This window comes from Asparagus officinalis, chromosome 8 (genome assembly GCF_001876935.1).
Source record: "Asparagus officinalis chromosome 8, Aspof.V1, whole genome shotgun sequence".
Taxonomy (NCBI): Eukaryota; Viridiplantae; Streptophyta; class Magnoliopsida; order Asparagales; family Asparagaceae; genus Asparagus; species Asparagus officinalis.
Window position 1 is genome coordinate 38,797,870 of NC_033801.1, and position 26,470 is coordinate 38,824,339.

Genomic DNA, 26,470 nt, shown 5'->3' on the forward strand with positions numbered 1-26,470 from the left:
GAGGGAATCAACCATTTTTATCTAAAAACAGAGGTCCCGAAGCCTATAAATACAGCCCCAGGGCCTTCATTCTTTAGATCTCGAATTCTCGAGAATTGGTAAAGCCCTGCCAAACTGAAGACTGAAGGAGCACGAATTTCAGAAGAGAGGAGGAGATCGATCGAGTTCTTTGGCGTAGGAAAGAAGAGTTCACCAGATCTGTAGTTCTCGTGTTCTTCCCTTGAGATTATTCCGTTGCGGTAATCTTAAGAAGAGTAATTATCTCTCCGTTGCTGAGATAATTGCTTCAGCTTCTTGATTCCTTCACGAATCGACGAAGCTTCAGACCTGATCTGATCATCAGGTGGTCCATGGATATTGACGTCCCCGTCACCGGCCAAGAACCCACGTAAGCAAGAGCCGATAAACAAATCTTGTGCTTATTTTCGAGAGAGTTGTATTTTTTTATTTGAATTCATTGTAAACGACTAAAGTTATAATGAAATCCATCACAAATATGACTTTCGATGGAAACAAACTAGCGACCACAGTGGGAGCCAATAGCCTCTTTGCAGAGGCTGTCGTGATGCAACCGGCGATCAAGATCCCTGGGGGGGAGCCAATAGCCTCTTTGCAGAGGCTGTCGTGATGCAACCGGCGATCAAGATCCCTGTGAACGAAGAGGTCGAATACGAATTCGACCAGTAGAAGTTTAAAGAGTATCTCTCTTCCTCCTCTTCCAGATCCGGCTCTCCACACAGGTGCAGAAAGGCCTCCTCTTCCAAGAATGCTCGCTGGACTTCAGGCTCGAAGATCCAAGATCCTCTCGCCACCACCGCACTTACACCTCGCGATGCCCCTCCAGCATCCAACGAGGTCCAAGCTGTAGATCTGGGACTCCCCTCCAGCAAAAGCTTAGCTGGTGAAGACGTGCCAACTCTGTCGAAGAGAGCACACCAAAGACAACGCCAACGCCTTTTGGAGCCAATGGACGGGATCCGCTATGATGTGGATCTGAAATCTAGGCAGCGCCGAGAACAACAACGGTGAGTAAACAACCCCTCCTCTAAAGCAGAGAAGAATGAATGGGTCCACGTCAAAAGGACCCGCTCTACCCTTGAGGAGCGAATCCGAAAGCGCCATCATTGCTCGCGTACGCCCAAGTCCTTTTGCAAAAAGCAAAAGAAATGCAGAAGGAAGAGGCGGTTAAAAAGTCGCCCAAGTACAAACGGGTGTGGGTGCCAAAGGCAAAGTCAGTGCCTAAGGAAAAAGTGGACGAAGTTATCATTCAGTCTTCGTCAACTTCAGATCTCGTCTCCCCTATCCTCGTACTTCCGACGGAGCCATACGGTAGCGTGGATCTCACCAAATTTAGAGTTTCTTTAAAAGACTGCATTGCTCCTCCCTAATATGTGAAGGAGCGATTGGGGCCATTGAAAGGTTTCCAAATAACAATTCAAGCTGGGGGTCATACTAATCCCCCTAATAACAACAAAGGGAAAGCCCTTATGACCGACCGCATCGGATTGCGAATCGAAGTTCAAGAGCCCGTTAGAGTTTCACGCTCACGAAGGCGTAAGTCTGAATACATGACTCTTGTAGACGCCAATGAAGCGTCATATCCCCAGAGGGAAACAGGTTTGTCCGATGATGATGTTATACCTGGGAAGTCGTGCCAACACACGATGGGTTACTCCGGTCATCAGACTGACGAGTTGTACTATCGGGCTGGGGGTGCGAATAAATCCTAAAAAAAATACCCGAGTCACGGACTCGCACTGTCCGTGTGCTAAGATAATCAAGGTAGTGTTGTCAGAATGCTACTGCCCTAAGGCCCCACAAATGGTTTCGGTGTTTGAAAGAATCTCCACCAGACCATCCGAGGCTAAACTGAGGCTTTTCCGTAGAAGAAGGTCAACCGACACAAGTAACGAGCTCTTACGAGTTACTATTAACATGGTCGACAAAGGCAAATCCATGCGACGCTTTAGTTCTGAACCTTTTGCAGAAGTATCTCAACGCATGACTTGGTTACGATCTGGAACTATCAGACCTAGACCCAGAAGGTCACGATCCTCGAATGATGAAACCTCAGATGCTTGCTTGGATTATCGAATGGTACGTGAACGATCTAGTTGTGAAAAGTCATGACAAGAATGATCATATCAAAGACTTGAAAATGATGTTTGACCTGATGCGGACTCATCAATTGAAGATGAATCCTACCAAATCTTTCCTCGGAATGTCCAGCGGCAAATTCCTTGGATTCGTCGTCACCACAAAGGGTATTCACATCGACCCTGATAAAGTGAAGGAAATTAACGAGCTGCAACCTCCGAAAAACCTTAAGGAACTCAGAGGATTACAAGGATGGTTGGCTTATATCCGTTGGTTCATCTCAAACCTTTCGGGGAAATGTCAACCATTCTCCAGGCTTACAAAGAAGGGCGTGTCATTTGTATGGGACGACGCTTGTCAAAAAGTGTTCGAGAATATTAAAGAATATCTCTCGAGACCCCTTGTGCTCGTTGCACCAAAATTGGGCAAACCGTTCTTGATTTATGTCAAGGCGACAAGCCACTCGTTAAGTACATTACTTGCACAAGACAACGATAACGGTCACGAATAGGCCATATATTACTTGAGCCAGATCCTCGTGGGTGCCGAATCTCGATATCCAATGATCGAAAGGGAGTGTCTCGCCTTGGTATTCACTATTCAAAAGATGTGATACTACTTGGTCGGATAGACTATCTATGTCATTTCTAATGTTAACCCATGCAGAGTATTCATGACGCAACCCGCTTTCATGAACCGACGGCTAGCAAAATGTACCCTGCTTCTGTCCCAATACGACCTACACTTTAAGCAACAAAAGTCGGTCAAAGACCAAGCTATTTGTGATCTCCTGGCAGCTAACCCAACTACAGATACTGCCGAGGTATACAACGACCTGCCAGATGAAACCCATGAAGACAACGCAACTTCCCATCAATAGGTGTGGTGTTTGTACTTTGATGGTGCTTCTCGAGCAACTAATGTAGTAAGTGCTCCTGGATGTTCTAAGATTTCTTCCGGAGTTGGAGTTGTCTTAGTTTCCCTGGGAAAATATGTGATGCCTCAAGCTTACTCGCTGACCAAGCCGTGCTCGAATAACGTTACCGAGTATAACGTGCTACTTATTAGACTCAGCTTTGCTAAAGAGCTGGGGGTCTAATACCTTGAAGCCTTCGGTGACTCTCAATTGGTAGTTAAACAGGTTCAAGGGGAGTATAAGATCAGAAAACAGGATTTGATACCATACCATAGGATGACCGTCGAGATGGCGGAATCATTCGAAGGATTATTTATTGAATACATTCCACTCTTACAGAACACCTACGCGAATGTATTAGCAGCATTAGCAGTATCTCTAGCAAAGCCTCCTGAAACGGAACAATTCATTACGGTGAGAACTCACTAACTCTTCGTACCAATCTACGATGTAGGCAACTGAGAAGATGATACTAAAGAGGTGTATTCAACTAAAGTTGAGTTCGAACCCCGAGGTTGGCATTTCCCTATCATCGATTACGTCTTACATGGAATTTTACCAGAAGACGTGAAGGAAAGGGACTCAATCCGACGAAGATCTCCGAGATTCTACTTTAACACGGAGAGTCGAATGCTATATCGTCAGGGGTATGATGGTTTACTATTACGTTGCTTATCCACTAAAGAGGCGGAAGAAGTCCTTAGGGAGACACACGAAGGGGCTTGTGGTGCACACCAATCTGGCCCCAAACTTTACGACCGTATTAGAAGGATGAGATATTTCTGGCCCATCATGATAAAAGACGCAGTCGCATATGCCCGAAAATGTCATGCGTGTCACGTACACGCAAATTATATGCACCAACCGCCGAAGCATCTACATCCTTCGGCTACCTCATGGCCTTTTGAGACTTGGGGAATGGACGTTGTTGGTCCTATAAATCCTCCATTAGTCAAAGGCGATAGATTCATTCTGTCAATTACCGATTACTTCTCCAAGTGGACTGAAGCCATTCCGCTCAAATAAGTAAAAACGAGCAACGTGATTGCGTTCATCAAGCACCATATTATCTACCGATATGGTGTCCTAAGACAAATCATACATGACAATGGGCCCCAGTTTGTCAGTAACACCTTTATCAAATTTTACGAGAAGTTCAAAGTTCAAGACGTCTCGTCGACAGCTTACAATCCCATAGCAAATGGATTAGGAGAAGCCTTTAACAAAACTATCATAAAGCTTTTATCAAAACTCGTGAAAACTAATAAACGAGATTAAGATGATAAGCTTGGCGCAGCCTTATGGGCCTATCGTACCACGGTCCGCACACCGACGGGATCGACCCCATATTCTCTGGTATACGGGTGTGAAGCCGTTCTTCCGTTAGAAATCCAAATTCAATTGCTCCGGATCGCTCTCGCAACAGAGTTAACAACTGAAGAATAGTATCAGAAACATCTCGAAGAACTCGAGATACTCAACGAGAAGCGCTTGGAAGATCAGTAGCACATTGAGTTCTACCAAGCCAGAATTTCCCGAGCTTTTGATAAAAAAGTTCGACAACGAAGTTTCAAAGAAGGAGACTTGGTCTTAGCTGTCCGATGGCCCATGATCCTTAATTCTAAGAATAAAGGTAAATTTGAACCCAAATGGGAGGGGCCATTCGTAGTAGAGACAGTCTACTCGAATGGCGCTTATCGCCTTATTACCAAGGAAGGCGCTCGGCTGATGATGCCGATAAACGGGAAATTTCTAAAAAAGTACTACCCTTAGTACGTTTAGGATAACCCATGTCACGGGAAGTTCCCGGAAGAATACTATGTGGGGTATTCTTAGGGATAACCCGGTAGTTATAAAAAGGATAAGCAAGAAATCCCTATTTGGATTCTGAATGTCCTTAATGATGGAATCTATCTTATTTTCGAGATTAAATTCACCAACTCTCATGAATTCTTTTGCTGAGACGAGATTCAACCGTTTTGACAGGAGCAATCTTTCCTCACAAAATCCCTCACCGATCAAATCAATTGATGGTGAGTCCACCAAAAATCCTATCCGCTAATCTTTGGTAATTTCAAATTTTGCATGTTAAGTACTGATCACTTGGCATCGAAATCCTACATCGAGTGGCTAGTACAAATCGGCATTTTCACTGCTATATGTATTCCACTCCCTTTGCTTTCTTGGTCAAATCTATAAAAGTTAGGGTCAAAACCAGAATCCCCTCTCGATTCTTTCCATGAACGAGAGGTCCACTTTCAATTGAGCAATCAAACCTATAAAAGTTAGGATTGTCTCAAACCCATTCAGCCAAACCTATAAATGTTAAGGTCAAACTCCGATCTCACTTCAATAAACGAAGAGCTCTTTTCAGTTTAAGCAACCAATCCTATAAAAGTTAAGGTTGTTTGAATCCTCTCGATTCTCGGAATGGAGATCCCACTCTTAGTGTCACTTTTTCGGATTCTTAAGGTGGAGATCCCACCTTGAGTTTCCCCCACAACTAGAGATAGGGTATAAAATTCTTCCTCTTTAGTTTTGGGAGATAGAATATAAAATTCTTCCTCTCCCACTCTGGGTTTGTCTTTATCTTTCGAAAAGACACATTTCTCAACTACAAATCCGTGCACTTCATGCACGAGGGATTTTATCTCAAACCCCAAAAGAGAGATAAGTCTGTCTCTAACACATGCTGCCGGTTTAGTCTTTTCCCGAACGAAAAGATACCAGAATATAAGTCTGGGGACTTTTATCCTGAATTCTAAGTAAGGATGAGTCAGCGCTTAACACGCATTATCGGGTAGTCTATTCCCGTGATAAAGATAAAATCTACGTATTCTACATCGTAGCACTAAAAGAATTAACTCTTTTAGCACAATGTTATATATGAAACAGATTTATACAATCCGCATGCTAACCCGATTCAAACGGTAGTCAGTAAAGGCACATCAAATCCGTTAAAGGCTGAGGATTTGCCAAAAAATTCTAAGTCTACGTCTAACACACGTTGCCGATTTAGTCTTTCATTGAATGGAAAGATACTAGAATACAAATCTGGGGACTTTTATCCTAAATCCTAAGTAAGGATGAGTCAGCACCTAACACGCGTTGCCGGGTAGTCTATTCCCGTGATAAAGACAAAGTCTACGTATTCCATATCATGGTGCTAAAAGAATTAATTATTTTAGCACAACGTTATATACAGAACGGACTTATACAATCCGCATGCTAGCCCGATTCAAACGCTAATCGGTAAAGGCATATCAAATCCGTTTATGACTGAGGATTTGCTAAAAATCCTATAAGCATTGTGTCCATTGGGTTCACAACCAACAAAGAAACATCATGATACAAGATGAGTATGCTAAATCAAATATTGGGTCTTTACTAATAGATCAAGTCAAAGCATACAATGATAAAGCTAATCGGCCCGAACGCAATCGGCGACCGAGAATGTGAAGTTCCAACCTAGAGAGCATGTCTGTATAACCCTACTCAAGCTTAATCTGCAGATCAGCTCGGACAGAATCTTCAGAACTGTTCAAGATCTCCGTGGCTTTACCTTTTAGCTTCATTAATCTCTCCCGCGTAGATTCTAGTCTCTCAAGTATCTGTCCGCGAGAGCTCTCTAAACTAGCTAGCTCATCTACAATGATGGCACCAGACTCCTCAGCGTACTTCAGGGCCTTCTTCAACCTGGCTACCTCCTCGCGGTTGGAGTCTAAAGAACTAAGTAACTCAGCTCTATCCGTATCCTTCCTCGCAAGACTAGCCATCATCTGCGTGATAGAACTCTCATGCGACTGAAGCTCACTACCAATAGAAGATCTGAGGTCACGCCATTGTGTCAGTCTATGCTCCAACTGAGAAGATATGAAGGAAGAAGCCCCACTAGCCTTCAGCTCCTCTAACTCTCAGAATTCACACTCCAGAATAATAAAGTCGACAGTGAGAGATTCAGCTAGCCCAGGATATCCCTCCTCTCTAATCATCATCATGTGTCAAGCAAGGGAATGCCTGAACTGATCGAAGCAATATTCCTGATGAAGAAGTTTCTCGATCATTCTGTCAAAAAAGTTGACGAAATAACCAAGATCCATTCAGAAAATGTCTCTGCTAGGATCAGGATCGGCTAAAAGGGATAGGACACACTCATACGGAGATAGTGGAGACCCTACAAGTAATAGCGCAGAAGGGTAAGAAACTCTAGAATATAGTGGGGAAATTCAGAGCGAATTATGAGCATACCAGTACCAACAGAGGTCCCCTCAGTTTGAGAACCTATGACAGGCTCCGTCAATCTAATCTCAGCAGGCTCAGGAATGCTAGCAGGTGTGATCGTTGATGGTATATCAACTCCTCTAGGTAATTCTGTAATGCCCATTGGGTTTGGAGAAGATACACCACCGCCAGGTAAACTTAGGATGCTAGGAATCGTAGTCGTATCAGTCATGACGGCTGGTCCTATGAATACAATTCTTTATTAGTCAAATAGAGATTTGGACAAAAGAAAAAGAATGATGATTGTAGACGGAAAAAAATACCTCTATGGGTCTACAGGAAATTTGCCTACGAGAAGAGTTCGCAAGCCCAGTTCTCTGGCACGGACCTAAACCGCGTGGACGTCGACTGTACTCAAGTCCAGGTTCGCCTAACGGTCGACTCGCCAGCATGAGTCAGGGTCGATCAGGATGGCGGAAATTCGCTCTTCGCTCAACTCGCCTGCCCGAGTTCGGAGTCGAATCCGCCAGCAAGCCCCAAAACCGTCAGTACAGCTGGGTATCCACTACCCCACGTGCTGAGATGGACCTTCCCATCTCTCTCGACCCGAAGGGAGAGAGAGCACAGTACCCCAGGACCGTCAAACGGCCGCCCACAGTGCACACAGCGCGAAGGACTGGACAGGCGTCGAGTCAACCTGAGCATTCATAAATGCGACTCACCTCGGCTGTCTGAGCCAAGAGCTGGATCCGCCGGCACTCGGCAAGCTGGCTAGACCCACTCGAGTACTGTACACCTACTTCACCGCCTCTCCTGACCGGAAAGGAGAAAGCGTCGTGCTCAAAGCACGCCGGGCGGTCACGCACAGTACAAGTGATCGGACAGACACTTCATCGATCTGCGAACTCATAAATGCGGTTCATTAATGCTGGTCAAATCCACTCGGATAGCAGTCGTTTGTTGCCTCACATACAAGAATGGGCCTTCCCATCGTAGGTGACAGGACATAGAACACAATCCCTGGAATGACCGTTCATGGTATCGAGGAACGGCGAGACGTCTCTGAAGAGGATGTGGTCACATCCCACAATTCAAGGAGAAGTCAAGCTGTCCTTCTTTCATTTAAAAACCCCTTCCAGCACGATGGAAGAGAGGTCGCAAAACTTGGAGAAAAAAGAGTTGAGACCAAGCTGTTAGCAAATCCTTGCATTACAGCACTGCTGCCTAGTTCCGGGCTCCGATCGCCGACGAACCAAGCAGACCCGAACTCCATTGCCCCGAGCTTCTACTGCGAACTGAAGCTCTCCAGCAACCTCATTCAAACGGTCCAAGGGAAGCAGACTCGACCCGACCATCGAGCGAAGCGTCCTATAGCCACCTAAAGTCCCCACACAAAAACAAAGAGGGCCTTCCCTCTGCTTCTGTTGTAAACATTTGATTTGTTAGTTTGTAATAAGCTTTCTTATAAATACAAACGAAACTCCTTTCTTCGGAAGAATCAAATTTTCACCCTACAGAAGATGGCGACCACAGTGGGAGCAGCTGTTTCATCGAGTGAAATGGTGGTGGCTCAGTTTGATGAGGTTACTATCGGGACGACAGTAGAGTCCCTCGAAATCGAGTTCGACCAGGCCAAGTACGAAGAATACTTGTCCTCCTCCTCCTCTGGTGGCGATGCGTCCCGCAAACGCCACAGAGCTGTGCGCCGAGGCCGACCTCAGACGGTCAAAGCCTCCGCACCCGAGGGTTCCAACCGAGTCTCATCGGAGGAGCCCACTCCCTCGCGATCGATCAAGGCCAAGCCAGAGATCGAGCGCAAGAGGCAAGGGTCTGCCAGATGGATCGCCAAGCGGTCCACACAGACACCTACCTCGGAGGAAGTGCCAGTTCACTCCGGTACAAACCGCAATGCCACAACCCACGGTGACGTTCTCCCCGCTGGGAGAACTAACCAACAGCGACGGCAAACACCCGTCAGACAGGGGGTCCAAACCTCCATTTCTCATAATGGCCTGAACCATCACACAGGCCCGAGAAACGCTAGACAGGAAGGCAAGCTGCCCGACCTCGGAAGGCCCTCCAAATCAGGAGCGTCAACCGAGGACAGCAGAGCCATCCGCTCAGGAGGACTTCGCTTCTCAGGTCATATCCCTGATGCGAACAAACCACACCGAGCATACGAGCTTACCCAAGTAGGCGAATCCTCGAAGGCTGGCGAGCCTCGCCATAATCATTTGGCGGATAAACGTAAAGGAAAGGAAATAGGCGGTTCCTCCCGAACCCGCTCTTCTAAACACGGGGTCGAAACTCGCCCACGTACTGGAATTCGCTCAAACGCGAAGACTCGCCAGTCAAGGCGAGATCGCCTGACTCCAACACCAAGGCGTTCCACCCAACACGCGCCAGAGAGAGCGCCCAAAAATCTCTCATCTCTCGTCGACTCACCAGAGCGACTCTTCTGAGGCTGGGGGTTGTCACCAACCACCCGTAGAAGACCTCAGAGAATTCTTGACTCGCAAACGCCCTATTCACGAGGCGAATCCTCAGTGTCATTGCGAGAGACTCATCCACACGGTCCTCGCCGACTGCCAATGCGTTGGAACGGCGAAACCTTCAAGCTGTATTGCCATTAGAAATTCAGATTCCATCCCTGCGCGTCGCCCTAGCGACAGGGATGACGACTGAGGAAAATCACCAACTTCGACTCGCAGAGCTCGAAGCACTGGACGACAAGCGACTGGAAGCTCAGCAGCACATTGAGTTTTACCAAGCTCGGATGGCCAAGAGTTTCGACAAGAAAGTCAAGCGCCGAGCCTTCAAAGAAGGAGAGCTCGTCCTATCCGTCCGTAGACCAATGATCCTCACTTCCAAGAAGAAGGGGAAATTCCAGTCCAAATGGGAAGGACCATTCGTGGTAGAGACAGTCTACTCAAACGGCGCCTATCGCCTCGTCAAACCGAACGGCGATAAGATCATGATGCCCATCAACGGCAAGTACCTGAAGAAGTACTACCCATAGTGCTCCTTCACAAACTCCCAAGAGTGCATGAGTCTAAACTGGCCCTCAAAACCCTCCAACTAGTACACGAGGCTAAACTGTTCCTACTTTGCCCGCTCTGGCGAAAGCCTCTTGTGGGATTCAATTCGCCTATCTCCTCTAATGAGAAGGCGGATCCACTAGAGTCGTTCATATCACGACATATACATTCAATTCGCCTATCTCCTCCAATGAGAAGGCGGATCCACTTTAACATTAAACCTCTGACAAAATCAACTTACCAATCCTCTTCTAAAGGATGGTGGGTCCTCAAAGTCGTTCCAATCACGACATCCTCTGTCATGTTAACATTAAACCTCTGACAAAATCAACTTACCAATCTCTCTAATGGGATGGCGGATCCATTAAAGTCGTTCCAATCACGACATCCTCTGTCACGTTAACATTAAACCTCTGACAAAATCAACTTACCAATCCTCCAATGAGAAGGCGGATCCATTAAAGTCGTTCATATCACGACGAATCCACTCAATTCGCCTATCCCTCTTCTATAGGATGGTGGGTCCTCAAAGTCGTTCCAATCACGACATCCTCTGTCATGTTAACATTAAACCTCTGACAAAATCCGCTTACCATTCCTATTCTGAGGAATGGTAGGCCCCCACGGTCGCTTCAATCGCGACATCACCTCATCAAGTTAATGATCACCTCTGATGATTGGCGCCGTTATTCTTACGAATAGCATAGCCTGAACAATGGCCTACCATGCGACGTGCCATTACTCCTGTCAATAGTCACACTCCTACGTACCTGAACTATCTGACCTGTTCCGGATGTCCTAACATTGCTTTAGGATAACTGATGGGTAGAGTCTACCAGGCGATGACTTTTACCACAATCAATTGTCTCATTCCCACATGACGACAATCGTCGAAGACGGTTCCCCAGACAACAACTCGCCGAAAGGCGAGTCGAAGTCAAGTTCTTCAGTTGGCCGTAAAGGCAAACGTTTGGGTTACTCTTTCGATCCCGTTGGAGCTACAACGCGAAGATCGGAGTTAATCCGATCTCACGCTGTGAGCAACAGAAGGCAAAACAAGAGCTTAATGTGACTAAGTCCTAAACAGGACAATCAGTGGATCGTCAAGTTCAATTCAAATGCCCAACGGCGCAGTCAAAGAGAGAAAACTGTAGGCGCAAAGCAAAGGTGAACAAAATAAGCAAAAGGACCACTACAATTTACATGAGTTTTCAGTTTAGTTGTGATGCCCGAAGCACCAACTAAGTTGACAAAAAAAAAAGTTCAAGAAGACAGAAGGATGGACTTGAACACGGCATTACAAAAACTTCAGCAGGCTGAACGAGCCGATCTTCGCTTTGAGCTTCGCACGCTCCGCAGCCCGCTGGATCCTCGCCTTCTCCTTCCGCTCCGGTTGCCGCCGGGCCAAGTCCGCCTCGCTGGCTTCTTCCTCTTGGCGAAGGAGCTGGAGCTCCTGGCCCACCGCCGCGGCAGCCTCGCCGAGTCTCCTCACTTCGAGCCCCCGCTCCTGCAGCTTCGCCTCGCCGCGAAGAGAGCCGGCATCCTCGAAGAAGGACCGGTCCAAGTAAGCATCCATCCGGTCCCGCACCGCCTGTTGTCGCTTCCGCAGGCGTCCAAACTCAGCCTCCTTCGCCTGAATCCTCTTCGCCCGATTCTTGCGTTCGAGCAGATAATGCAAAGAAGGGGGCGGTGGCTCATCGGAGGAATCTTCGTTGGCCAGTTCTTCGAGGCGATACATCCACCCCTCAATGCAAATAAACCTACAGCACAAATCGATCGATGATAATCCCGCTGCAGTTGAGGTCCTCTTGCGGCCTGATTCTGACCAATGCATGGTTACGAAAATGGCACACGCACACAAATGACAATAGGCCAGAAACAAAAGGGATAATTTCATTCGTGAAAGGGAAGTCCTATTACAAACGGAAAATTGAAAGCGAATTACAGAGATTTTAACCGCAGCTCCGCCTCACGAAGTTCTTCGGCATGGCGAAGTTCAAGCCTCCTTAGAATCTCTCGGCGAAGATCTTCATCCGTACGCGAGGCCAAGTCTTGAACGGTCTCTTTGGCTTCCTTATGGGCTCGCTCCTTTTCCTCCACTGAATTGGCAGTCAGCTGCTGGCGAGATTCAATGTTCTCCAACTCTTTGACCGCCTGCTCACGAGCCTTCTCTTGAATAGCCAATGAGGCCCGCGCCTTGGCTATGACCTGCTTCAGAGTCTCTACCTCCGAAGACAGGCGAGAAACGCGGTTGTCAGCCTTCTGTCGCTCGAAGACCATCCGTTCATTCTCAGCTTTGGCCTGCTCCAACTCCTCTGACAATCTCGCCTCTAGTGACATGGTTTCATTCAGACGGCGATCCCGCTCTTGCACCACCGCTCGGACTTCGCCGGATGCAAGATCCACAAGAGTGGAACTCTTCGCGCGAAGAGCAAGCAACTGCTGGATGGCTTCTTTCACCGCCTCCTTACGCTGGAAATAAGGCTGCGCCCCAGAATGCTTTAGCCTCTTGATTAAGAAGCCTATGATGTAGTCGATATCCTCTTCGAAGCTCTCGAAAGGACAACTCTCTTCCAGCGCGAGCCTGATGCAGGCAGCCATAGTGTCATGGAATTCAGCCACGGATCGTGCCGCACTCTTTCTTCGCTCACGCTCCAAGGGAGAGAGGGCAGCCTCTTCCATCATAGATGGAACCGCGGTTGAAGCACTGGTGGCCATAACTGTGGAAGTAGTAATTGGCGTCGCCAGGGCCGGTGTGACCAATGATACCCTCGGAACAGCAATCACGGCATCAACGGCGCCCCCCGAATGATGCCCTCGGAACAGCAATCACGGCGTCAACGGCGACCCCCGACAGGGAGGTGGTCACTTGCTGAGCAGAAACCTCTCTTTGAAGCGGTGACTCTCGCACTGAGGAACGATCCTCAGCAGACACCGCCGCAAGAGCAGGGGATCCCCCTATTTGACCAGTCGCATCTTCATGAGCCAAGTCCTCTTCCTCACTCGACAGGGCCTCGTGTATTGAGGCGTCGTCGTCATCCTCCTCAGATTCGCCCGTCTCCCTAGACGAGCGATTTGCCCAAGAGGAAGGACCCTCTTTGACGGCGATTTCGCGGGCAGGATCGGCTACAAATGCACCGAGAGAGTTAACGGAGACCCCTCGTAAGGGACCCTATTTACGGTGAGGCATGAAAGAACGAGTAATGCTAAAGTCTATACTTACCTAAGCCCGTAAGCCCCTCATCATCTCCAGCTTCTTCCTCTTCGTCGGAAGGAATGGAGATCACTTTCTCAACCGCACCTGCATAGATCCATTACCAATATCAAAAGGTGCAAGAGCAACATTGCAATCAAGGGTACTGTTGCAAAGACTACCTCGTGATGCGGGCAAAGAAGCCGTTGGAACTCCCGACGGTGACCTCACGTTGGACGGCAGAGGAACGTCCTTCGGAGCCTCTTGAACTGCCCCCGATGCGGCAGGTGAGGCAGGCGACACGGCTCCAGACCCAGACGGAGCCACTCCAGACCCGGACAGAGCCACTCCAGGAATCCTTATCGGAGAAACGAAAAGAAGTCCTATTACAAACGGAAAATTGAAAGCGAATTACAGAGATTTTAACCGCAGCTCCGCCTCACGAAGTTCTTCGGCATGGCGAAGTTCAAGCCTCCTTAGAATCTCTCGGCGAAGATCTTCATCCGTACGCGAGGCCAAGTCTTGAACGGTCTCTTTGGCTTCCTTATGGGCTCGCTCCTTTTCCTCCACTGAATTGGCAGTCAGCTGCTGGCGAGATTCAATGTTCTCCAACTCTTTGACCGCCTGCTCACGAGCCTTCTCTTGAATAGCCAATGAGGCCCGCGCCTTGGCTATGACCTGCTTCAGAGTCTCTACCTCCGAAGACAGGCGAGAAACGCGGTTGTCAGCCTTCTGTCGCTCGAAGACCATCCGTTCATTCTCAGCTTTGGCCTGCTCCAACTCCTCTGACAATCTCGCCTCTAGTGACATGGTTTCATTCAGACGGCGATCCCGCTCTTGCACCACCGCTCGGACTTCGCCGGATGCAAGATCCACAAGAGTGGAACTCTTCGCGCGAAGAGCAAGCAACTGCTGGATGGCTTCTTTCACCGCCTCCTTACGCTGGAAATAAGGCTGCGCCCCAGAATGCTTTAGCCTCTTGATTAAGAAGCCTATGATGTAGTCGATATCCTCTTCGAAGCTCTCGAAAGGACAACTCTCTTCCAGCGCGAGCCTGATGCAGGCAGCCATAGTGTCATGGAATTCAGCCACGGATCGTGCCGCACTCTTTCTTCGCTCACGCTCCAAGGGAGAGAGGGCAGCCTCTTCCATCATAGATGGAACCGCGGTTGAAGCACCGGTGGCCATAACTGTGGAAGTGGTAATTGGCGTCGCCAGGGCCGGTGTGACCAATGATGACCTCGGAACAGCAATCATGGCATCAACGGCGACCCCCGACAGGGAGGTGATCACTTGCTGAGCAGAAACCTCTCTTTGAAGCGGTGACTCTCGCACTGAGGAACGATCCTCAGCAGACACCGCCGCAGGAGCAGGGGATCCCCCTATTTGACCAGTCGCATCTTCATGAGCCAAGTCCTCTTCCTCACTCGACAGGGCCTCGTGTATTGAGGCGTCGTCGTCATCCTCCTCAGATTCGCCCGTCTCCCTAGACGAGCGATTTGCCCAAGAGGAAGGACCCTCTTTGACGGCGATTTCGCGGGCAGGATCGGCTACAAATGCACCGAGAGAGTTAACGGAGACCCCTCATAAGGGACCCTATTTACGGTGAGGCGTGAAAGAACGAGTAATGCTAAAGTCTATACTTACCTAAGCCCGTAAACCCCTCATCATCTCCAGCTTCTTCCTCTTCGTCGGAAGGAATGGAGATCACTTTCTCAACCGCACCTGCATAGATCCATTACCAATATCAAAAGGTACAAGAGCAACATTGCAATCAAGGGTACTGTGGCAAAGACTACCTCGTGATGCGGGCAAAGAAGCCGTTGGAACTCCCGACGGTGACCTCACGTTGGACGGCCCTGATGGGACGATCGCGTTCCGCCAGACATGAGCTTTGGAACCAGAAGTTGGCAGGGTCAGCACTAGCACCCCGATACCACCGACAGTACAAGAGCGTGTGGTGTAAATCGCGGTCCTTCGCAGGCAACTCAAAACGAGCTTGAGTACCTCCAGCATGGGTCCAGAACCACCCCCGAGCGCCGTCAACCAGTCCTCCTTCGAAGTGTAGGCGAGGGTTGGCGTTGCCCACATACAATTGATCATACCCAAACTGGCGGGCAAACCTGCAAGGGATGTATGGCTCGAGATAGCATGTGGAGCCTGTTCTCAGAACGTGATACCCTGGTCGAATGTCCACCAACCAGCGAAAGGCACCACGGGAAAGGATTGTGTGGTGATCCGCCGTCGGCGCATCCCTGAGAGATTCTCCATATCCACCCCCGCTGAAGTAAGGAAAAGATCGACGAAAATTATAGTGCCCGAAGTGGGAGAGCGTCTTCCTCGTATCGGGGATGTCCTTGCACTTCCAAGAGCACCTCTCCAAACGCTGGACGAAGGGAACAAACTTGTCTCCCTGAAGCGCTGCCGGGGCACTCATCAAGCATTCGCAGTGATAGACGAACCATGCCACCAAGTAGGTATACGGTAGCCCCACCCTAGGATTGGGGGTTCTGATAACTTCTCCTTCCCCCTCGTCGAGGACCGACACACGGCAGAATTGGCTCGTCAGAGTACGGAGCCCCCGATGGATGCACGCTATCGTCGCCGATACCAGGGAATAAGACTTCCCGTGAGCCAGGCAAACCGCCGGATACACGACCTCTATAGGAAGAGCCTCGAAGGAGTGAGTGGGGATTACGCACCTCTTCAGCCATAACATGAGGTACCCCGCGAGCAGCGCCTTCCCCGAAATGAGAAACTTCGCCTGATGATGGAATGAGTGAAGGACCGTACCAGCCTTAAATCCGCCCTCGTCGCGGTCAAGAGTAATGGTGCTTCCTTCTTTAGCTGTCCTCGCCTCCACTTCGGGCTGGTCGCACGCGCCTAACGGGAGAGCGGGCTTCCCCTTGACATCGTTCCCAGGGAACAGATAATCAGCCCAATTCTTGTGGCTAATCCCTGGGGTCTTCTTCCTCTTCCCCTTATGATCCGAGGCCCCTAAGGTACTGAGGCATATGTGGAAGTGACAGAGTAACTCCCACAGAGTTTCAACCGCCAGAGGGGAATTGTCCGACAGCTGATCGATCTCATCTTGATCAGGGACGTATTCCTCATAAGGGAAGTCTCCCAGAGGTAGCCCTGACACGTCGTGCATCTCGAAGGGGGTGATACCAAGTTCACCGTTGGGGGTGAAAAATGTGCCGCTTTCCGCACAATACAATTCCAGAATGCTATGGAATTGAGAAGCGTTGATCCGCAGGCCATGTCGAGTGGCTTCGAGGGCCACATACAGCTCTGTGCCCTTGAGGTCAGCATTCTCGGCCAAAACATAGTCGGTGATCTTGGACCACCACGTGTCGCTGCCAGGCGCAGAGTAAACCCACCCCGGGGCTCTAAAGTCCTTCGGGGGAAAGCTTCCACCGACTCGGAAGAAGCGGTGACGGAAAGTCTCCGCCACCGCTGTCGATTCCCCCACGGGCGGTTCAGCAGACACTAAGCCAGGGCGCAGACCCGTCACGCGCTTACATGAGCTCTCCACTCCATACCCAGCCGTAGAGCCCGTAAAGACGCCACAAGTGACCCCGTCCTGAGTGGGGGTCAAATCCCAGTTCATCGTCCGAGGGATCGCGAGGGACCGCAGCTCAACAATCGAAAACCCTCTCGACATGCTGGGGAGGTAGTAATGGGTCCCCTCTACCGTGCGGTACCACCGGCTCTCTTTGAGCAACAGGGCGGAAGGGTCGGTCATGGAGTCACCAAACAAAAATTGAGGTTTCGGCAGCTCTGCCCTAGCCTCATCTGTCAGCGCTGCGTTGGTTGTCAGCTCGCGTAGGGTCAAATGATGACCATCCGAGACCCTCTGTATCAGACCACGCGGCTTATCAGCGGTGAACACGGGTACTGGAGCCAAAGAGGGAAACCGAGAAGGTGCTGCGTAGCTCGTAGCCCCGACGTGGCCGACGGCCACACCCTCTGGAAAAGCCTCATCGGAAAAGGTCGCTGCAAGAAAAAGAAAAGAAGAAGGTCAATCAAGACAAAATCCGCTGTAGGGGCAAAATCGCCCATCAAACAGAGGAGGGCGAAATCGCAAGGAGGAACCCACTTCGAATAAAGTCTGCCCCTACAGACTAGACGTCCCTCTAACAGGAAAGGGCCGGACTCGCCTTACAAAAAGGGAGTTCGCCTCCTTCCCGCTGAAGGGCTCGCCCGCGGAGACAGTAATCGTCTTCTAAGGGCAAACAGGGCAAACTTTGCCCCAAATCGGGAAGGCTACCAAGCTTAACGAGCAACGCTCATCTCCCCAAATCCGACGCCTAAGACCTACAAGAAAACGTCCAGCAAACCCATCAACGTACCTGGGCGCGACTCCATAGCACCGGCAGGCATGCCGGCAGAGAGACGGTCGGAGTAACGTCCGGGGCCTGCACCCCTCACTTTACACCTCTTAGATTTCGGAGCCATTGTAAGAGGAAGCGGGAATTCTTTCCTTGGATGTTCCCTTTCAAGATTTGAAAGCACGGTAACTCCCAATGGAGGAAAACGGCTGATTTAGAAGGGCGGAGTTGTCCACGTGGCCACGACTGCCCTCGAAAGGCGAAAACCCTAACGGACAGGAAACGGGGCCACGATCAAATTCGACGGCCCAGATCACCCTCAGTACATCGAAGGAACCGAGATTGGCGGTTGAATCCGACGGTTGAGTCCGAGAACCACGGCCACGATACGTCGCAGGGCGAAACGCACGAAGATCGTGCTGTCAAGTCACGATCGCCACGATCCAATGTCTTAGCTGGGAAGCACGAGGCTCTATCAGCAGACACGTGGCTCATCTCCCGTCAGATCCGGTTCCGCCTACAAAAGGAAGGGTTTCGCCTGCAAATACTGGGCATAACCCCACGAGTCGCGCGAAAATTGGCTCTCAAAAACTAATTTCGCCTTGACGATGCATTCGCCCTCAAAGGTAAAATTACGAACAAAGCCAAAAGAATGACCTTGCTTAAACGGTTGAAACCCACGCCCCAGATGGCTAAGGGTTAGAGCAGAAATCTTAGCATTAAGCCTAAGAGAAACTGTTCGACAACTCATCATACTGAGGAGAATAGTATGGCTAGCCCGATTCAAACGGTAATCGGTAAAGGCACATCAAACCCGTTGATAGCTGAGGATTTGCTAAAAATCCTAAGAGAAATCGAAGGCACTTGCTTCGCCAACAATTTCTTCATTCAAAGTATTCCAGACCACACGCAAGCCAGTTTAGGTCTGAAAACTTTGAAGGGGGTCTTGTAGACGGTAAAAAATACCTCTATGGGTCTACAGGGAATTTGTCTACGAGAAGAGTTCGCACGCCCAGTTCTCTGGCACGGACCTAAACCGCGTAGACGTCGACTGTACTCAAGTCCAGGTTCGCCTAACGGTCGACTCGCCAGCATGAGTCAGGGTCGATCAGGATGGCGGAAATTCGCTCTTCGCTCAACTCGCCTGCCCGAGTTCGGAGTCGAATCCGCCAGCAAGCCCCAAAACCGTCAGTACAGCTGGGTATCCACTACCCCACGTGCTGAGATGGACCTTCCCATCTCTCTCGACCCGAAGGGAGAGAGAGCACAGTACCCCAGGACCGTCAAACGGCCGCTCGCAGTACGCACAGCACGAAGGCCTGGACAGGTGTCGAGTCAACCTGAGCATTCATAAATGCGACTCACCTCGGATGTCTGAGCCAAGAGCTGGATCCGCCGGCACTCGGCAAGCTGGCTAGACCCACTCGAGTACTGTACACCTACTTCACCGCCTCTCCTGACCGGAAAGGAGAAAGCATCGTGCTCAAAGCACGCCGGGCGGTCACGCACAGTACAAGTGATCGGACAGACACTTCATCGATCTGCGAACTCATAAATGCGGTTCATTAATGCTGGTCAAATCCACTCGGATAGCAGTCGTTTGTTGCCTCACATACAAGAATGGGCCTTCCCATCGTAGGTGACAGGACATAGAGCACAATCCCTGGAATGACCGTTCATGGTATCGAGGAACGGCGAGACGTCTCTGAAGAGGATGTGGTCACATCCCACAATTCAAGGAGAAGTCAAGCTGTCCTTCTTTCATTTAAAAACCCCTTCCAGCACGATGGAAGAGAGGTCGCAAAACTTGGAGAAAAAAGAGTTGAGACCAAGCTGTTAGCAAATCCTTGCATTACAGCACTGCTGCCTAGTTCCGAGCTCCGATCGCCGACGAACCAAGCAGACCCGAACTCCATTGCCCCGAGCTTCTACTGCGAACTGAAGCTCTCCAGCAACCTCATTCAAACGGTCCAAGGGAAGCAGACTCGACCCGAGCATCGAGCGAAGCGTCCTATAGCCACCTAAAGTCCCCACACAAAACAAAGAGGGCCTTCCCTCTGCTTCTGTTGTAAACATTTGATTTGTTAGTTTGTAATAAGCTTTCTTATAAATACAAACGAAACTCCTTTCTTCGGAAGAATCAAATTTTCACCCTACAATGATGAAGGGGATTATGTGCATACCTACAGATCCATCACCCTCAGCTAAACTAGGGATGCTAGAAATCACAGCCGTATCAGTCTCAGTGGCTAGTCCTACGATTAGAATTCCCTATCGGTCAAATAGAGGTCTCAACAAACAAATATAATTATAATGTCAAAAATTAGATGCATACCTGCAAATGAACCACCTTCGAAGGATGGTCCTACAGCCTCTCTGGTGGCCTGCTCCGCCAACATCTCAACTAGCAATCTAGTGTCGGATCCCGAGAAACTCTGTGCTGAGACATACATGTGTTCGCTGAATCCCCCAAGACCCATATTTACCTGCAGCGGTGGTAGAAGGCTCTTCTACCCTAATATTCACGCCCGCGTTCTTCAATTTGTTTAAAAGAGAATGAAGCGCGGAAGTGATTAAAGGGGGAACAAATTTCGAATTGCCTAACTCCTTTAACTACTACTCGAATAGTGTATTACCGATGTTAGATATACCTAGGCATAGAATCCCCGGCTCAACGCTATCAGCCTGCGTGGCATCTCTGTTTGCTTTAACATCCATAGACTCATCATGAATGATATCGCACATTTGCTGCACGAAGCTCGGGCTATCCAAATGACCAGGATCAGAGAATACAGGGTCTTACGGAAGTTCACCTCCGTCATGGCTTCCTGAAACATGGACCATGATTAGATTTAGGGAATCCAAAAGAGCATTATTTCAAAGTAGTGAAGATAGTAGAGCACTACCCTCTTATCCACCAGTAGTACCTCGTGGCTCTACTCCGCGAGCCCACTAACCAATATGCGACTTATGGGCGGTCTTCTTCTATTTTAGAGGACAAACCCTTACAGGACCAGTAGGTCTCTCATGCGTGGATTTAGTACTCATCTCAACTTGGGTAGAAGCCTCGGCGCTGGGCCGTGATCTCGCATAACGAAAAATAAGGGGCTCGTGCTCGTCAACCATCCTAGCTGGAGTAACAAGAGTCATCTTGTTAGGATAAGTGAATAAGACCTTTTGTTCTGGCTTTTGAAAAGCCGGTTGAGACCTAGAAAGGGTATGGCGTTGATACCAATGAGAAAATGCCAGATCCATTAATTCTGAAAAGAAAGAGTCTGACAGACCTGTATCAAATTCTCCCCCATCGGTATCCATATCTATAAATTCTTCCTCAGAAGTCTCATCCCCATCATCGATAGGAAGGAGCTCTTCGTCATCCTCCATCTTGTCTCTACTTGAACAGGAGGGTTTGGCAAGTTTCTTTCCCCGCTTCTTCGAAAGCTCAGTCTTACGAGAAGCCTTGATAGTAGTTTGAACCAAGTGCTTAGCCTCCAACTCTGAGAGGCTCTTCACATCTAGAAACTTGTTGGCAGAAAGGAGTCACTTGTAGCTGAGGAAAGTAAGCAACGGTTTGCACTTGGATGAAGGAAGAGCGAAAAAGACTCCAGTACAGCCCATCATAGTCCAAAGCCATGCTCGGACACTGTCAATAAGGCCCCCCTCGATCCTCATGCCTCGGCTCGGGTTCCCAACATATAGTTGGTCGTAACCGAACTAGCGAGCAAAGCGGCACGGAAGATAAGGCTCTATATGGCAACGACCCTTCACACGAAGGAGGAGATATCTAATGCGGATGTTCACCAACCAACGGAGGCAACCAGCATCAAGAGAAGTCCGACCGGCCCTTGGTTTCTCCTCATCAATCAACACATCATCATAGCGGCCTGAGAAGTGAGGGAAACACTTGAAGAACTCCCAGCTCTTACGAACTTATAGCTCTCGCTGGACATCAGTGAATGTCTTCCCAAACCACTTGCTCCTTTCTAACAGCTGCACAAAAGGAATGGAGGCATCAATAGTACTAGGCGCCGACATCAAATCAGGATGATGAAGAATGAGCCACGCCATCAGGTATGTATACGGAAGCTCGACCTTTACAGAAAGAAGCTCGGTTGATGGTTCATAACCCACATGTGTAAGACCATCGACCAAATACCTAAGCCCACAATGAATGCCGGCAACCATCGCCGGAAGCAGAGAAAGCTCCTTCCCGTAAGCTAGCTGGACGGCAGGGGAAAGGACCTTAATAGACAACACATCAGAAAACTAATATGGAATGACGTACTTCTTCAACCAGAGGGCGAGATAGCCCGCCAGCAGAGTCCTAGGTCGAATGGACTTCTGAGCGTGACAAAGGAATGTCCGAAACTTGGTCCCCGTAAGGAAAGCTCCCTCAGCGCCAGTGATAGTAAAGGAACAAACTTCGGACCTCGCCATTAACTCATTGATGGCAGAAGGTGTCAAAGAGGCCAACTCACAAACAGTCTCGCCTGAATTGCTCTCCAAATACTGGAATAAACAATTAGCGAACTGCTTCAAACTGATCTGCCTCTTCCTCTTCGCCAGAGGACTAACTTTGATTAAGGATGTATAATAATGACACGTAAGGTCCCAAAACATAACATACATACTGGGAGAATCTTTCTTCAGTTACTCTAATTGTAGCTTCTAGGGAAAGTACTCCTGATACGGATAGTCCCCCAACGGAAGACCAGAAACTTTGTGCATCTCGTGCAGAGCTAACCTCAACTCTCCACTGCAGGTCAGGAAAGTGTTACTGTCAGGGATATATGTCTCCAATAACGATAGGAAGTGGTGACTGCTAACCGCAAATCCATACATGGTGGCTTGTATGGGCGCATACAACCCACTGCCTCTCAGATCACTCTCCCAATGTCCCAAGACATAACTGGTCATACGAATCCACTACCTTTTGGGTGGTGAATAGGCCCAACCGAAGCATCTGAACTCTATCGGAGGTAACTTCCTCCCAAGCTTGGCCAAATGATTCCTCACAGTAGGAGCGGCTGTTGACACCTTATCTGGTGGCACGGTATCAAGGCCCAGAATCACTGGTCGAAGGCCGCGAATATAATTATAACGATCAGAACCTGGGGTCTTATGATGGGAAATAAATCCACAATGAACTCGATCATGGTCATCTGTAAGATTCTAGGACATCTGTCGCCGCACAGTCTGCGTCTCCAAATGAGTGAGAGAATGCTGGCGTGGAATATAAGGGATGTATAGAAGGAGTCCTTCATCATTATTCAACCAGTGCTCATCATCAAGAATCAGCTTAGCCGGATCCTCGACATGGTCTCCAAATAAATAACCCGGCTTCTCTAAAGCCTGAGTGGAAATAGAGTCTTTAGTGAAGGTGGCATCAGTAATCAACTGGCGCAGTGAACGACACCCCCCATCTCGTATCAAGCGACAGAACTCCTTGGAACGACTCTTATCAAACTGAGGAGTCGGACCAATGGCCTGCCTATCGACAACAGAAGCAAAATTCTCTCCACTACAACCGCTAGTAGCATGAGGAGGAAGGCTGTCCATGGGGAATTCAATTGCAGCAAAACAAACGTGGAATCAGAAAATTATTCATGAATTATACAATGATTGAATTCATCTCACAAGCTAGCATGATAGAGTTATTCATTGACTGATTGGTGAGACGATTTCGAGTGTCCTACACCTAAAAAATAGTATGCATCATCATGTAAGCAACGTGATAATGTACCCCGACCTACGCAGTGTAATACAACACGAAATTGCCCCAATATGCCGGAAGACGTGAATTGTCAAGCAAAACACGTCTTTTTGAAACTTTGATCCCCGCGAAGGAGGACGTCGGTTCTTCCTGAGTGACCCGCGAAGGCGTCAAATGAGGGTATGATAGAACCACAAATAATCCTGTAACCTCGATCCCCGCGAAGGAGGACGTCAGTCCTTCCCGAGTAACCCGTGAAGGGGCTAAACAAGGGCATGATAGAACTACAAATCATCCTGAAACCTCGATCCCCGCGAAGGAGGACGTTGGTTCTTCCCGAGTGACCTGCGAAAGGGCCATGCGAGGGCATGACAGAACTACAAGTCATCCCGAAACCTCAATCCCCGTGAAGGAGGACACCGGTTCTTCCTCGATGACCCGCGAAGGGGTCAAGCGAGGATATAGAAAATATAAAAGCTCACCCCCGTAAGAGAACGCTATGGGAGCCTCCCTCTTGCTATGCTGAGAAGAGGAGCGACTCCTATGGAATCACGGTCGGAGCGGAGACATGGTTAACCTGCAACGAAAATCAATGGATTAGGTACAATCATAAATCTAAATACCCGAAAATTAAAAGGGAAATTACGTACTTTAGCTAAAGTCCTATAAACAGAATAGGATTTTATAGTTGAAGTCTAATTAAACCTTTGAGTTTTATGCCTGCAAACCATGGGTTCAAATTGTATTTAAAGCCTTCATTATCAACTTTTGGGTGAAATACCCAAAATACCCCTCATGTTCAAGGTTAAATTTTAGCCACGAACACCTTGATCAACTTTTGGGTGAAATACCCAAAATACCCCTCATGTTCAAGGTTAAATTTTAGCCACGAACACCTTTGAATTTGGCCATGATCGACAAAATACCCCTCATGTTCAAGGTTAAATTTTAGCCACGAACACCTTTGAATTTGGCCATGATCGAGGAAGAAAAACCATCATCCTCTATATCTCACAATTTCAGCCAAATTTTGTAAATAAACCCCTCTACAAATTTCGGCCAACTTTGCAAATAGACCCCTCTATAAATTTCAGTCCAATTTGCACATATACCTCTCAAACGTTTGATCATGGGTGTGTAGTCAAAACTCTACAAATTTTAGCCCTAAAATTTCAGCCACTTTGCAAACAAGTCCCTCAACCAATTTTGACCACTTTTTTCAAATAAACCCCTCAACAATTGGTAATCTTTTTGCATGAAACACCCCTCAAAGTTGTGGCCAAATGGGTATACAATCAAAATCCCAAAATTTTAGTCCACTTTTGCATAAGCCCCCTAAAATTTCAGCCCTATTTTACACAAAAGTCCTCCAAAATTTTGGCCTTGTTCTTGCATAAACCCCCCCAAAATTTCGGCCACTTTCAAAACCTAATTCCAAAAATCAAGTCTTGAGCTTGAAGAGGAGATGAAACCCTAGCTTTGAGAGGAGAAAAATTTCGGCCAATGAGGAGGAAAAATCCAAATTTTTTTTGGGGGTTGAGGGGTTTTAAAAGAGAGAGTTTAAATGGGTTAAGAATTCTTGAAGAGGAGAAAAATGGGTTATGAGGAGTTTGGATAGGAGGACGAAGAAGAAGTTAGGGGGGGAAAATGACTCTTTTTGAAATTTGAGAGTGAGAGGGAAATGAAAGTACACACAAAAAAAGGAGAAAAGGGGGGGGGGGGGGGNTAGGCCTTTGGCGATCCTGTTTCGCCTAATTTTGACGGTGATTAGTTATTCTGATAAAAATCAACACAAAACAACGCCGGGCGGTCCAAAACCCTAGGTCAACACCAGTCAACGCGTAACCCTAGGTCAACGCCAGTCAATGCGTTGCAATAAAAAGTCAACATCGGGCGATCTGAAACCCTAGGTCAACGCTGGTCAACGTGTAACCCTAAGTCAACTCTAGTTAATGTGTTGTAATGAAAAGTCAACGTCGGGCGATCCGAAATCATAGGTTAACACCGGTCAACGTGTAACCCTAGGTCAACGCTAGTCAACGCGTTACGATGAAAAAGTCAACGTCAGGCGATCCAAAACCTTAGGTCAATGCCAGTCAACGCGTAACCCTAGGTCAACGCCAGTCAATGCGTTATAATAAAAAGTTAACATCGGGCGATCCAAAATCCTAGGTTAACGCCGGTCAACGCGTAACCTTAGGTCAACGTTAATCAACGCGTTGCGATGAAAAAGTCAACGTCAGGCGATTCGAAACCCTAGGTCAACACCAGTCAACGCGTAACGCTAGGTCAACGCTAGTTAATGTATTACAATAAAAAGTCAACGTTGGGCGATCCGAAACCCTAGGTTAATACTGGTCAACGCGTAACCCTAGGTCAACGTCAGTCAACGCATTACGGTGAAATAGTTAACATCAGGCGATCCGAAACCCTAGGTCAATGTTAGTCAACATGTAACCTTAGGTCAATACCAGTCAATGCGTTATAATAAAAAGTTATCATCAGACGATCCGAAACCCTAGGTCAACACCAGTCAACGTATAACCTTAGGTCAACGCCAGTTAATGTGTTGCAATGAAAAGTCAACGTTAGGCGATCCGAAACCCCAGGTCAACGCTAGTTAACGTGTAACCCTAGGTCAACGCCATTCAATGTGTTGCAATAAAAAGTCAACATTGGGCGATCCAAAACCCTAGGTTAATGCCGGTCAACGTGTAACCCTAGGTCAACGCCAATCAGCGCGTTACGATGAAAGTCAACACAAGTTAATATATCGTGATGGAGATGGTCAGTTCAAAGTCAACTCGACGATACGAGCTAAAATCAATTCACCAGTTTTGATTCAAGATTTCGACAACGGCCAGACAATAAACGCAGCGCCGGGAGAACTTCAGCTACTCGTTAAAACATCGAATAGATTGAAAATCGAAGGATTCAAGAATCAAATCTAACTACCGG

At 48.4% G+C, this 26,470-nt stretch overlaps 1 protein-coding gene across 1 annotated transcript; it reads right to left on the bottom strand.

The window, feature by feature from the left end:
• On the bottom strand, positions 13,064-20,279 carry LOC109821154. Its single transcript, XM_020387346.1, has 8 exons — positions 20,135-20,279; positions 19,983-20,054; positions 17,336-17,464; positions 15,113-15,190; positions 13,909-15,015; positions 13,648-13,848; positions 13,496-13,573; positions 13,064-13,398 (listed from the first exon to the last, which is right to left on the bottom strand). Exons 1-8 carry the CDS (start codon positions 20,277-20,279, stop codon positions 13,064-13,066), a joined length of 2,145 nt encoding a protein of 714 aa, XP_020242935.1.